The 13,279-nt window shown below is 47.8% G+C and overlaps 1 protein-coding gene across 1 annotated transcript in view; it reads right to left on the bottom strand.

Annotated features, from left to right (window-relative positions):
* Positions 1-2,398: 2,398 nt before the first annotated feature.
* The window catches only part of LOC146847660 (uncharacterized), a 229,423-nt gene continuing 218,542 nt past the window's right edge, over positions 2,399-13,279 (bottom strand). The window contains exon 5 of the mRNA XM_085651791.1: positions 2,399-2,678. Coding sequence (XP_085507917.1) covers positions 2,579-2,678 — 100 coding nt within the window. The 3' untranslated portion in view covers positions 2,399-2,578. The remainder of the gene's footprint in view (positions 2,679-13,279) is intronic.

Raw genomic sequence — 13,279 nt, 5'->3', positions numbered from 1 at the left:
AGGCAGGTCAGAACTCTCTCAGCAGAGTTCCAGGGGAGCTGGTGGTAAAGTCCTTTTGTTCCTGGGACTTCTTAACAGGGAGCCAGCTCTTCTCAGGCCCTTAGAGATCAGAATCAAAAGAAGGGGACACAGCAAAGTCCTTCCCCTCTCCTTGGCAGCAAAGCAAAACAGCAAGCAGGCAGTCTTCTCCTCTTCCGTTCTTTTCAGCTTTCTCCTTGGCAGAGGTTTCTTCTTAGTTCCAAAGTGATCTAAAGTTTAGGTGTCTGGGGTCCTCTTCTTATACCCCTCCAAGTCTTTGTCTCTGTTTGTTCCAGTGGGGGGATTCCCCTGCTCAAACCGGTTCCTGGGTGTGCTCTGCTCTGGAGCACCTGGTTCCTTTCAGAGTGAGGGGCAGGGTCGTTAGACGCTCAGCAGGAGGTGGAGCCTTCTTTGTGCCAGCAGAGGCAGAGTCCTCAGCCTGGCCAGCAGGGGGTGGAGCCAGCTTTGTGCTGGCAGGGGCAGCCCTATTCAGACCCAGGGGCTACTCCTCCCACCCATCTAAAGCAGATCTCCCTATTCACCCTGCTGCTGACTCATCCAGGCTCCTGGAGCCACCTAGCCCATCACATGACGCCAGTCAGCCAACCAGCACACAGGCACACAGGAAGGTTAAACAGGAGAATAGCTACTTTCTAAAAAGTGCTATTCTCACACAGTGAATTTAAAAACCATCTTGCTAAAAAGATGTATAATTAAATTCTGAACACAAAGATACCAAACTTGGATTTTCTATCTTGCCCTTATGGGAAGATAGGCATGTAAACAGCCTCCCCCATTCTATCCTATGGGCAAGATAGCCTCTCAGCAGTGAAAAACGAAAATGGCTGTATATCACTACCAGGGCATGTTACACACCTCAGTACATGCCCTACCTTTCAGATACACTGCACCCAGCCCAGGGGGGTACCTAGGGCCACCATAGGGATGCCTGACATGTACAGAAAGGGAAGGATAAGGCCTGGTCAGTGGGTGCACTGGCCAGGTCGACATGGCAGTCCTGGACTGCACATAGGCACTGCAAGCAGGCCTAAGACATTATTTTAGCGCTACTCCTGTGGGTGGCACAATCAGTGCTGCAGCCCACTAGTAGCATTTGAATCACCAGCCCTGGCACGCTCAGTGCACTTTACTAGGGGCTAACAGGTGAAACAAATATGCCAATCATGGATAACCAATCAATATAACAATTTATACAGAGAGCATATGCACTTTAGCACTGATCAGCAGTGGTAAAGTGCCCAGAGTCTTATTGCCAACAACCACAGGTCAGAAAAAATAAAGGAGGAAGAAGCAAAAAGTTTGGGGATAACCCTGCAAAAAGGGCCAGTTCCAACACCCTGCATTTGCAAAGGGGAAGGGGTCCCATTTGCGAATGCATTACGATCCTCTTGGAGAGGGTTGTACATCTGGCTCCAAGTTATTCATTTGAGTTATTCATTCTCCAGGAGCAGTGATAGTAAAGACAAGCAGTCGTGACATGCTCTGGTGAATAGTGAGAAGTCAGCTGCAGCACAACCTAATAAAACAAACACACTAAGACCAATGTCCAAACAGTCCTACAACTTCAAAAACAGGTAATCAACAGGTACAACAAGCATTGGCAATAGGTACATTCATCAACAGGTACAACAAGCATTGGTTAAGCTAATCGGTCTCGCCCATATGAGAGCTATTGGTTTTGTCATTTTCTTTTAGCCATGTTGTACAGCTGCGCAGCTCAAGTTGTTGTTCTCCCGGCCTTCTTCTCATCAATGTAGGCAATGGTTTATGGATATCTGTGTGATAGCTCACCCTTTCTCTTAATCTTTGATGTGGCAGCACTGAAGGGGTAGCCCGCTCTGTTGGTTTGAAAGTATTATCCTGTGCCAATGACACACAGCTGTTACTTAGGCTGGACCAGGATTCTGACTATTCCATCAGTCGTCTGAGGATCTGCTTGATACACATTATTTCCTGGTGACTACTAAATGATTAAAGATGAACAGAGATACAACAGAAATTATTTTCTTTGGTGGCACATCGGCATCCTCAAATGGAAAGCTAGACCTTTGGCCCAAGACAGTCGTGCTGAAGTTAAGAACCAGAACACCACATTTGACTTCTGATTTCATACTCAATTTGTGGATCACTGAAATGATGTTGCATTCCTCCTACTCCTAAAACAGTGGAGGGGTGAAAAAAAAATGTTGTCTCCTGGTTAGACTATCTATCTTGTTTGCTGGAGGCTGCATTGGAAAGACTGCAACAGATTCAGAATATGCTGGTAATACTAGCCTTGAGGTGCATACATTTCATCATGTCCTAACCCTCGCTCCTAAGCAAAAAACAGATTTACTTTAAACTTATTCACAGGCTTGTCTGATGAGTTGGTGCCACACACTCCCACATGACCTTTGTGATCCAGCAACGAGTTCAGTAATCACCTCCTTCCACAGGAGTCGATGTGGGTGAAGGACCTTCAGTGAGCTGAGGCATCACCTATTGAAGGTTGACTCATCTCTTCCCTCACTAAAGTCGTAGTTGCTTCAGCAATGTTCTGTCAACGTAAGTATTCTGCAAATGGGCTGTTCCATTGGCTTGTGCTTTGTCTGCCCGTTTTAATTTTATCCTTCAATTTGTGGTCCCTGGTACCATGACACCTGCAGCAACAGAGAGATCAGATTAGAGGCAATAGATAACACGTTTCTACAGTAGGATCGGCTCAAATGCAACAGATAAAGCTTTTCTACAGTAAGATCGGAGCAGATCAGATGACACAAAGCATTTCTACAGCTCCATGACCCTGGATGCACCTTGTTGTTTTTTGGTGACTGTGGCTAGCCAGGTGTTACGAGTCCCTTTGGAGCCGCGGGGGGTGCCGCGAGCAACGCTGCCATTTGCGTGGCTCAGGCTACCCTCCGCTCTGCGATATGGGCAGAGGCTACGTGACCTGTGGTGCGGCGTTCAGGAAGCGAGCGGCTCCTACGCTCTTCCTCGTCGCAGCGGAGGGAGCGTGCGCGAGGACGTCAACCCGGAAGCACTCAAAAGGGGCTTCTGGGTTGAGAACAAAGCAGATTATTTTGCTTCGGGATTGAACTAACACGCTGCGAGGGAACAGCGTCTTCTGGTGCGGTAAGGTGGCGGAGGGTACCTGTGGCGGATTCCTAAGAAAAAATACCCTGTATGTTACTTGGGCTCTACTCACCTTTTCATAGTAGAAATTGGGCTTGAACTTCATGGAGAAACTTGTTGTTTTTTGACCACTAAAAATCACGGACTGCCATTCATGTTTTGGAATACATGTTAACCAGCAACTATTATCATGAGGAAGCATTTACGCCGTGATAGCATTATAACAATTGTGTGACCGGATAAGAATTATTATCGGTCACCACAAATACAAGAGTGCAACCAAGATTCCTCACACTCGCGACACTTGGAATATAATTGTTTATTATTGTTTCCTAACAGGGGGTTATGAGGTCTTACTAGGATTCAGCCCCTGTGACGCCCGTTTTCATTATTATTTTGGTGGGTATTATATGTGTGTGTGTTCAATTGATAACAGCACGGATGCAGAGAGAAGTGCCTAACATTAGCGCAGGTACTCGTTGCTTAGTTCTGTAATTTCAGCTACCTTTCCGTCATTGGCTAAATAGGAATAGGACATTCCTTCTGTGCTCTTGCGCAAGACTGTGTGGTTTTCTTTACAGGTAATAAGACAACGCTAGTTTCCGCATTTTATATGTTAGTCATTGTTATCCATGCTCAAGATGTTGTTTCTCGTTTCAGATCTCCCTCCCTGCTGTCCCCTTCCTTTCCTTCCCTCACTTGATCACCTTAACCTTCTGTGCTATTATAACAAACAGAATTGAGGCTATCAAGGAGTGGACCCACTTGAGCCACGAATCGACCCCGAGGACTCGACAGGAGAAACCGATAGGTGACACCAGGCATGAGGGATCATATGCTTTGTGGTCACCTCCAGGCAGGACTTCTGATAGCTGTGTCTTCCAGGGAGGGTCTGCTTCTTCCCCCAATGATCAGTCAAAGTTCATGAGAGTCTGAACTGGTCTAGGTCATCTTGTTTATCACAACCTGTCTGGTCAAGCCATAAAGAGCAAGTGGTCAGAAGAAATTTCTCTTACCAAGGAAACAAGCAGCCAGCAGCATACCCACTGAAGGAAAGTGCCTCTTTTGGACATGGTCACCCCCACCTTTTGCCCACTTGACATGATGCTCTTGATTGGAAGCACACTGGGTCCCTGCTAACCAGGCTCCAGTGCCAATGCTCATCCCCTAAAAACTATACAAGTGTTAATTGTAACCCAATTAGCAGGGACTTTAGCCCTCCTGTAAGACCCAGGGCAGGGGAACTAGAGAGGGTCCCTAAGGGCTGCAGCACGTATTATTCCACCCATAGGGACACACAATCAAACTGCAGGCAGACTGTCCTTGCAGGATGCGTGTATTCGTGCAAGCCATTTCAAAAACACGACATTGCCCACTCCCGATGTGTAATGCCCCAAATACACAGCACTACTGTATGTAAGTCACCCCTGAAGCAGTCCTTTGGAGCCCTAAATCCAGTTGCAGTATATTACATGTGCAGGCACATCTGTATGAGCAGATTATTATTATTATTATTAAAAGGCTCTTATATAGCGCATGGCTACTCGGGAGCATCCTAGCGCTTAAGACTAACCAAGCAGAGATGGGTTAAAAATGAAGAGTTATTTTAACTAGTTTTTTGGAAACAGAAGAGTTTTTAACTTTTTTCGAAAGACAAGGAGGTTAGGCTCTTGGCGGAGAGGTGGGGGAAGAGCATTCCACAGCCCAGCCGCGTTGTGCGAGAACAGGCGACCTCCTGTGCGGGATCTGCTGATCCTAGGAACTGTCAGCAGATTTTGTTGATTCGAGCGAAGATTCCTGGTAGGATTGTAAGGTCTGATCATATCATCTAGAATGGGGGGGCCACTCCCATAGAGTGTTTTATGGACCGTGCAGAGGGTCTTAAAATAGATTCGCTCCTTTATGGGGAGCCAATGCAAGGTGCCAAGTGCGGGCCTGGCTGATGTACGATGGCTAGTGCCCGTGAGTAGCCGTGCTGCGGAATTCTGGACAACCTGAAGTTGCCGGATAACCGACACGGGGGCTCCAAGATAGAGCGCATTTCCATAATCCAACCTGGATAGAACAAGGGACTGGACAATGGTTTTCTTTGCTGCCTCGGGTAACTGAGGAAGGATTTTCCGGATTGTTTTCAGCAGTCCGAAACAAGTGGCTACTGTTTTCCTTGCCTGGATCTTAAATGACAACTCTGCATCCAACCAGAAGCCGAGACTCTTTATCTCGGTCTTTGGAGTGGGTCCTGGACCCATACAGGAGGGCCAATGTATCGAGTTGTCAAATGTGGCTCGTTTTCCTAGAAGCATCAGCTCCATTTTACCTCCATTCAATTTCAGGTGGGACAGGTCCATCCAGTTTGCCACTGCCTCCAGGCAGTGACAGAGCCTGGAGGGGGAGGATTCCAACTGATTAAGAGAAACAACTAGCTGGGTGTCGTCAGCATAGCTTACCAGTTGGATCCCAAAGGAGGCAACTACTTCTGCCAGGGGCGCCATATAAACATTAAACAGTGTGGGGCTGAGGGAGGAGCCCTGTGGCACCCCACACTGTAATGGCATTGATGGAGAGCAGCTATTTTCTGTAAAGACCTTAAAGGATCTGTCACCAAGAAAGGACTCCAACCACATGAGTGCCCTGTCTTTGACGCCCAGTTTTTTAAGACGAGACAGGAGGACACGGTGGTTCACCGTGTCGAAGGCGGCACTGAGGTCCAGGAGGATAATGGCCGCGCTGCCACCTGCGTCCAGAATCCTCCTGGAATCCTCAACCACCCTCAGCAGTGCCGTCTCCGTGCCCTGTCCTTTCCGAAACCCAGTTTGGGTTGGGTGGAGCAGATTATGGGTCTCCAGAAAGGATGCTAGTTGTTTATTTACCCATTTCTCTGCGAGTTTACTGATGCCGGGGAGCAGGGAAATGGGACGATAATTGGAAAAGTCCTGGGGGTCGAGATGAGGCTTTTTTAACAGGGCCTTAACCATTGCCAGTTTCCAGTCTTGGGGTACCCTTCCTAATTCAAGTGAGGTGTTAACTAGATGGATAATGTATGTACTGATGTTGGATAAGGCTAACTTTAGAATATTCATAGGGACAGGATCTAGCGGGGAGCCGCTTTTGACAGAGTTGAAAAGCGTGGGCAACAATTCAGTACTGAGGGGGGAAAAGGAAGGGAGGGAAGGCAGAATAATATCTGTATCATCTGGCAAAGGGAGGATGGATTCTTCAAGAGGTAGAGGGGGGAGGGACAGGAGGATCTTTTGAATTTTTTCAGCAAAGAAATTCGCCAGATTAATGCAGTGAGCATCAGCCTCCTCCGTGCAGAGTGGTAAAGATGGCGGGTCAGGGGCTTTTAACAGGGATTTAGCTATCTTGAACATCTCTCTTGGGGCGTTAGCTGAGATCTCTATTTTTTCTGCATAAAAGATGGATTTGGCCACGTTAAGAGCAGATTTATATTTTTTTAGAGAGAGTTTGTATTTAGTTTTTTTCTCTTCCACAAAGTGTTTTCTCCACTGTCTCTCCAACCGTTTACATTCTTGTTTTAGGGACCTTAGCTCAGAAGTGAACCAAGGTTGTTTAGTGGAGGCTTTCTTTTTGGAGATGTTTGTTTTAGGAAGCACCCTATCCAATGATGATTCAATCCATTGGTTAAAGTCCATATTAGCCCTGTCAATGTCCTGATCGACCTGAGGTTCACTTGTATTCAGTGCCTCTGCCCATTCGTTCATTTTTAATTTCGTCCACCGCCTACTCAGAGTTTTACTGGGCGGTTCTGTTGGACCGGGTGTGGGCGTATTCCATATGAAGGGGATGACCATATGATCTGTCCAGGGGGTGGGGTATGGCTCTGCTGATGTTAAGTCCACAATATTGGAAAATATGGGGTCTAAAAGGTTCCCTTTAGAGTGGGTAGGGTGTGAGACTATCAAATTCAGTTCCCATGCCGCAAGATCTTTAGTTAATTCTGTGGCGGTGGTGTCTGAGGGATTATTGAAATGAAGATTCAGGTCTCCTAGTACTATAAAATTTGAGACCCTGCTAGCTAACTCTATGGTTGATTCAATGATTCCTTTCGGAAATTGTCCAATAGCGCCAGGGGGACGGTAGATCAGAAGTCCAGAAAATGACACTTCTGGGGATAAAGTGATGGCAAATTGTGCGCTTTCACAGTCAGGGATGGAGCTGTCGATCATACGACAAATTAAGTGCTCCCTGTATACTATGGCTATCCCTCCTCCAACTTTGAGTTGTCTGTCCCTACATTGGATCAGATATCCAGGAGGAAGGGCCTGAACAATATCTGGACCGGACGTGGATCCCAACCACGTTTCAGTTAAGAAAAGAATGTCAAGTCCGAGATCTTGAATTAACAAGAAGATTTCAGTGGCATGTTTGGGTAATGAGCGGCAATTGACCAGAGCCATTTTCAGGATGCCTTCTGGATTAGTAGTATTAATATCCGCTTCCGTGGTTCTAAACGGGCAGTGTTGACAGAAGGGACGATCCGTCGCAGGATTTATAGAATGAGTGCAAGGGGGCAGCGAGACACTCCTCAATGCAAGGAGAGCCAGGCGGGAGTATGTCTGTGAGCAGCTGGGAGATTGGTCAGAGGTTCTGGTCCCTGAGCCCGACCGAGCGCGAACGGGCGCAAACGGGCTTACCTCTGGTGAACCTCCGGCGCAGGTCCGGCGCGTCCGCTGCCCGCGTCCGCTGCGCGGAGGCATAGCTGACCGTTTATGTAGAGCGACTAGAGCGCTCGTCCAATAGCGCCAACCTAAGATGGCCGCCAACTACAGCAACCCGGGACCCGGTGAACTAAGCCTCGAGGACGGCCAAGCCCCACCTGGGAAGCGGGGAAGAGTGATGAGGTGCTAGCGTGTCCTGGGCATTAATATCAGCCCCTAAAATGTGCAAAATGTAGCTCAAAGGGGGGGGGAGCGGACACAAAGGGAAATTCAATAAAACAATTGCAATGAGCAGTTTAAAAGTTTTTTAAGAAGCGTTTTTTAGCAAGCGACCGCTCAGGAGCAGCCTTAGGGGTCTGTGCAAGGTAATCTGTGATGCCCAGTTCCATTGCTAGTCATTGCAGATGTTCAGGAAGCCATTTGAGGACATGTACTGGATACTGGTCATGACCAGTCACCCGGCTATTTGATGGCTTTACTGAAAGTAACAGTGTTTGGTAGCCAACACCTTGCCTTAATAAATCTGCACTCTGCCAGTATAAGATTTATTGGGACATGTACACAGAGGGCACCGTAGGGGTGCCCTATGTAGTCCTAGCAGTCTTTTAGTGTGTTGGCAGACTGATATCTTCCAGCCTGCCACCACGGACGGGTGTCTGGCCCCCGCAAGGGAGAGCCCACACTCTGAGGCCAGGAACAATTCCTGCTCGGCATAAGGTGATCTCACCTCCTCCAGCAGGATGGCTAGCAATTTAGCATTTGAAGGCCATGCCCTTTGAGATGCAATCCTGGTTTCCCCATAGGTCTGGGTTTTGCCAATCCCTGCCCTGGGGGTGGTGCAGTCCACATAAATGTGTCATAGTGCAGTAAGATGCAGTGCAGTCGCCACAGATAGTGCAGTAAGATGCCATGTGCACAGAATCCTCATAGTGCAGTAAGATGCAGTGTGCACAGACTCCTCAAAGTGCAGTAAGCTTAGACTCCTCACAGTGGGGTCAGCTGCAGTGTGTTGATTCCTCATAGTGCAGTAAGGTGTAGTGCAGTGTGCACAAATTACTTGTAGTGCAGAAAGATGTACTGTAATGGGCACAGCCTCCTCATAGTGAAGTAAGATTCAGTGCAGTGTGCACTGATTCCTCACAGTGCAGTAAGATGCAGTGAAATATGCACAGACTCCTCATAGTGCAGTGAGATGCAGTGCAGTGAGCACAGATTTCTCATAGTGCAGTAAGATGCAGTGCGGTGTGCAACAATTTCTCACAGTGCACTAAGATGTAGTGCAATGTGCACGGACTTCCCATAGTGCAGTAAGATGCAGTGTAGTGTGTACAGATTTCTCACAGAGCAGTAAGATGCAGTGCACTGTGTACAGATAGTGCAGTAAGATGCCATGTGCACAAAATCCTTATAAGGCAGTAAGATGTGGTGTGCACAAACTCCTCAAAGTGCAGTAAGATGCACTGCAGTAAGCTTAGATTCCTCATAATGCAGTCACCTGCAGTGCAATGATTACTCATAGTGCAGTGTGCACACATTACTTATAGTGCAGTGTTGGAAATGGCCCTTTTTGCAGGGTTATCCCCAAACTTTTTGCTTTGCCTCCTTTGTTTTTCCTGACCTGTGGTTGTTAGCTATAGGACTTTGGGCACTGTGCCACTGTTGATCAGTGCCAAAGTGCAAGTGCTCTCTGTGTAAATTGTTATTGTGATTGGGTATCCATGATTGGCATATTTGTTTTACCAGTAGGTCCCTAGTAAAGTGCACTAAGTGTGCCAGAGCTGCTAATTCAAATGCTACTAGTGGGCTTGCAGCACTGATTGTGCCACCCACATAAGTAGCCCTGAAAAGAGGTCTCAGGCCTGCCACTGCAGTGCCTGTGCGCAGTTTGTTAACTGCCATGTTGACCTGGCCAGTGTACCCACTTGCCAGGCCTTACCCTTCCCTTTTCTTACACCTAGGACAGCCCTATGGTAGGCCCAAGGTACCCCCCTGGGCAGGGTGCAGTGTATGTGAAAGGTAGGACATGTACTAGTGTGTGTAAGATGTCCTGATAGTGAAATACTGCCAATTTCATTTTTCACTATTCAAAGGCTATCTTGCCTATAGGACAGAATGGGGAAAGCTGTGTAACATGTTTACCTGCATATCGTCCCATAGGAGTGAGATAGAAAATTGGAGTCTGGTATCCCTGAACTCAGAATTTGATAACACATCTTTTAATAAAGATGTTTTTTAAATTCTGTGTTTGAAAATAGCACTTTTAGAAAGTGGCTATTTTCGTGTTCAGCCTTTCTGTGTGCCTCTGCCTGTTTGTGGATTGACTGTCTGGTTTGAGAGTGACAGGGGCTGGGGTGGCTCCAAGAGTCTGGGTGAGTCAGCACTAGGTTGAATAGGTTGATCTGCATTTGGAGTGGTGGGAGAAGTAACACCTGGGCCTGAATAGGGCTGTGCCTGCCTTCCACAATGCTGGCTCCACCTCCTGCGGTGTGTCTGATGACCCTGGCCCACACTAACAAAGAAAGAAGTTGTGCATTGGCAGAGTGCACCCAGAACTGGTTTAGACTGGGTCCAGGACCCTTCACACATAGAGAACAAAGACTTTTGGGGTATAAATATGAGAGCTGAAACCCCTGAACTTTAGACTACTTTGTGATCAAGAGGAATCCCTGACAAAGAAGATCAGCTGAAGAGACTTAGGAGAAGTACTGCCATTGCTGTGTGTCTGGGGTTAGCCTGCAGTTTGCTGTTTCTACTGAGGAGATTACCAAGGGACCTTGCTGTGTGCTGTGTCCCCTGCTTGAAGACGGACTTTACTGTGTGCTGTGTCCATCTGAAGAAAAGTCTCCAAGGGCCTGAGAAGAGCTTGCCTCCTGTTTCTGAAGTCCCAGGCACAAAAGGACTTCACCCCCAGCTTCCCTGAACTTCCTTGCTGGGAGTTCCAGTCTGCCAGGAGGGCCTGTGGATGTGTGTGAGGCCTTTTTGCTGTTGGGAGCTGGAAGCGCAATGCAATGAGAGAGAAGCGGGACGCCGCCGCAGCAGCCGTTGTCGCATCATCGAGGAAGTGTGTCGCCGCTGCTCGCCGTCGCATCACCGGATAAGCGTGCAGCTGCCACAGAGGGTGCAGTCGCATCACCGGAGAAGCGTGTCGCAGGGCCGTCGCATCGCTGAGGAAACGTGTTGCCGCTGTTCTCCGCCGCATCACCGGAGAAGCATGTCGCAGGGCCCGTCGCATCGCTGAGGAAGCGTGCCGTTGACGTCACATCACCGGAGAAGCATGTCGCATGGACTGTCACAGTTCAGGAAACCACTGATTTTGCCGCACAGCCGGGCGTGCACGCATCGCCTCCACGTTGTCGCATCACATCAAAGACGCCATTTGGTCACATCGAACCGGATCGTCGCAAAGCATCGAGGCGCCATCTTGTCGCATCGTAACTGGAGCGCAGGAAGAATCGACGCATCGCCTTCTCTGCGCCCCTTTTGTTTGTTCTGCGTTACGCATTCAAGGTACTTTGAGAGTAAAGTGTCGTATTTACCATCTACAAGCTTATTTTTACAACAACCTTTTTAAAGACATTCTACTAAGTACCTGTATGTTGAATTTTTGTCGTTTTGGTCTTGTTTAAATTAGATAAAGCTATTTTATTTTCTAAACTGGTATGGTGTCCATTTGTGGTGTTTTCACTGTGTTACTGTGAGTGTTGGTACAAATACTTTATACATTACCTTTGGGATAAGCCTGTCTGCTTGTGCCAAGCTACCAAGGGGGTGCGTAGAGGTTATCTAAAGTGTGTATCCCCCTTACCCTGACTAGAAGCAAGGGTCCCTATTTGGTCAAAGGTACCTACCTCCGCCAACAAGAAACCCCTATTTCTAACATGCAGTAAGATGTAGTGTAGTGTGCACAGACTCCTCATAGTGAAGTAAGATGTAGTGTAGTGTGCACAGACTCCTCATAGTGAAGTAAGATGCAGTGTAGTGTGCAATGAATCCTCACAGTGCAGCAAGATGTAGTGCAATGTGCACGGACTTCCCATAGTGCACTAAGAAGCAGTGCTATGTGCATAGATTCCTCATAGTGCATTAAGATGCAGTATAGTGTGTACAGATTTATCATAGTGCAGTAAGATGCAGTGCAGTTTTCACAGATACCCCAGTGCAGTGCGCACAGATTCTTCCATGCAGTAAATTGCAGTGCTGGATGCACAGACTACTCATACTGCAGTAAGATATAGTGCAGTGTGCACAGATTCCTCACAGTGCAGTAAGATGCAGTGCTGTATGCACAGACTCACCATACTGCAGTAATAGTGTGCACAGGCTCATAGTGCAGTAGGTGTGCAGACTTCCCACAATGCACTAAGATGCAGTGCAGTGTGCACAGACTCCCCATAGTGCAGTAAGATGCAGTGCTGTGTGCAGATTCCTTATAGTGCAGTAAGATGCGGTGCAGTTTGCACAGATTCCCCAGTTCAGTGTGCAGATTCCTCAGTGCCCCGTGCACAGACTCTTCCATGCAGTAATATGCAGTGCTGCATGCACAGACTACCCATACTGCATTAAAATATAGTTCAGTGTGCACAGATTCCTCACAGTGCAGTAAGATGCAGTGCTCTATGCACAGCCTCTTCATAGGGTAATGCAATGGAGTGGAGCATGCAAATATCCCTCACAGTGCAGAAAGATGCAGTCTACAGATTCCTTATAGTGCAGTATGATGCAGTGCAGTGTGCACAGATTTCTCACAGTGCGGTAAGATGCAGTGCAGGGACACTGGTTCCTCATAGTGCAGTAAGATGCAGTGCAGTGTGCACGGATTCCTCATAATGCAGTAAGATGCAGTGCAGGATGCACAGATTCCTCACTGCAGTAAGATCGAGTGCAGTGGGCACAAATTTCTCTCAGTGCAGTAAAATTCAGTGAATTGGCACAGGTTTCCTATAGTGCAGAAAGATGCAGTGGAGTGCACAGGTTTCCTAATGTGCAGTAAAAAGTGGTGCAGTGTGCACAGATGTCTCACAGTGCAGTAAGATGCAGTGTAGTGTGCAGTTTTCTCATAGTGCAGTAAGATGCAGTGCACAGATTCTGCACTGCAGTAAGTTGCAGTGCAGTGTGCACAGATTCCTCAGACAGAGATACAATGACCCGAGGGCCTGAAGGAAAGCCCACCCAGAGGCCCCCAGATAGAAGAGCCCAGTTCAGCACAGCTCTTCGCAGAGATTTCCTCCAGATTATTGAGTCTATTTCTACAAAGACAGCAGAAGGTGTTGAAAATATCCTACCTGAGCAGAAACCTGTGCAGACATTTCCAAGCTCTCTCCTCCTAGTGGGGCTGGGGTGAAACGGGTGCAGATCTGGGGTCTGCAGGGGGAGGGGAGTCTGTGAGGGTATGAAGAATAACTGCACAGACAGGCAGGAGGCCACAGACAATGAGGAAAGACCTAAACTGA

The sequence above is a fragment of the Triturus cristatus genome, chromosome 4_1 (genome assembly GCF_964204655.1).
Source record: "Triturus cristatus chromosome 4_1, aTriCri1.1, whole genome shotgun sequence".
Lineage (NCBI taxonomy): Eukaryota > Metazoa > Chordata > Amphibia > Caudata > Salamandridae > Triturus > Triturus cristatus.
Note: the sequence above shows the minus strand (reverse complement) of the source record. Positions and strands in the feature narration are given on the sequence as shown.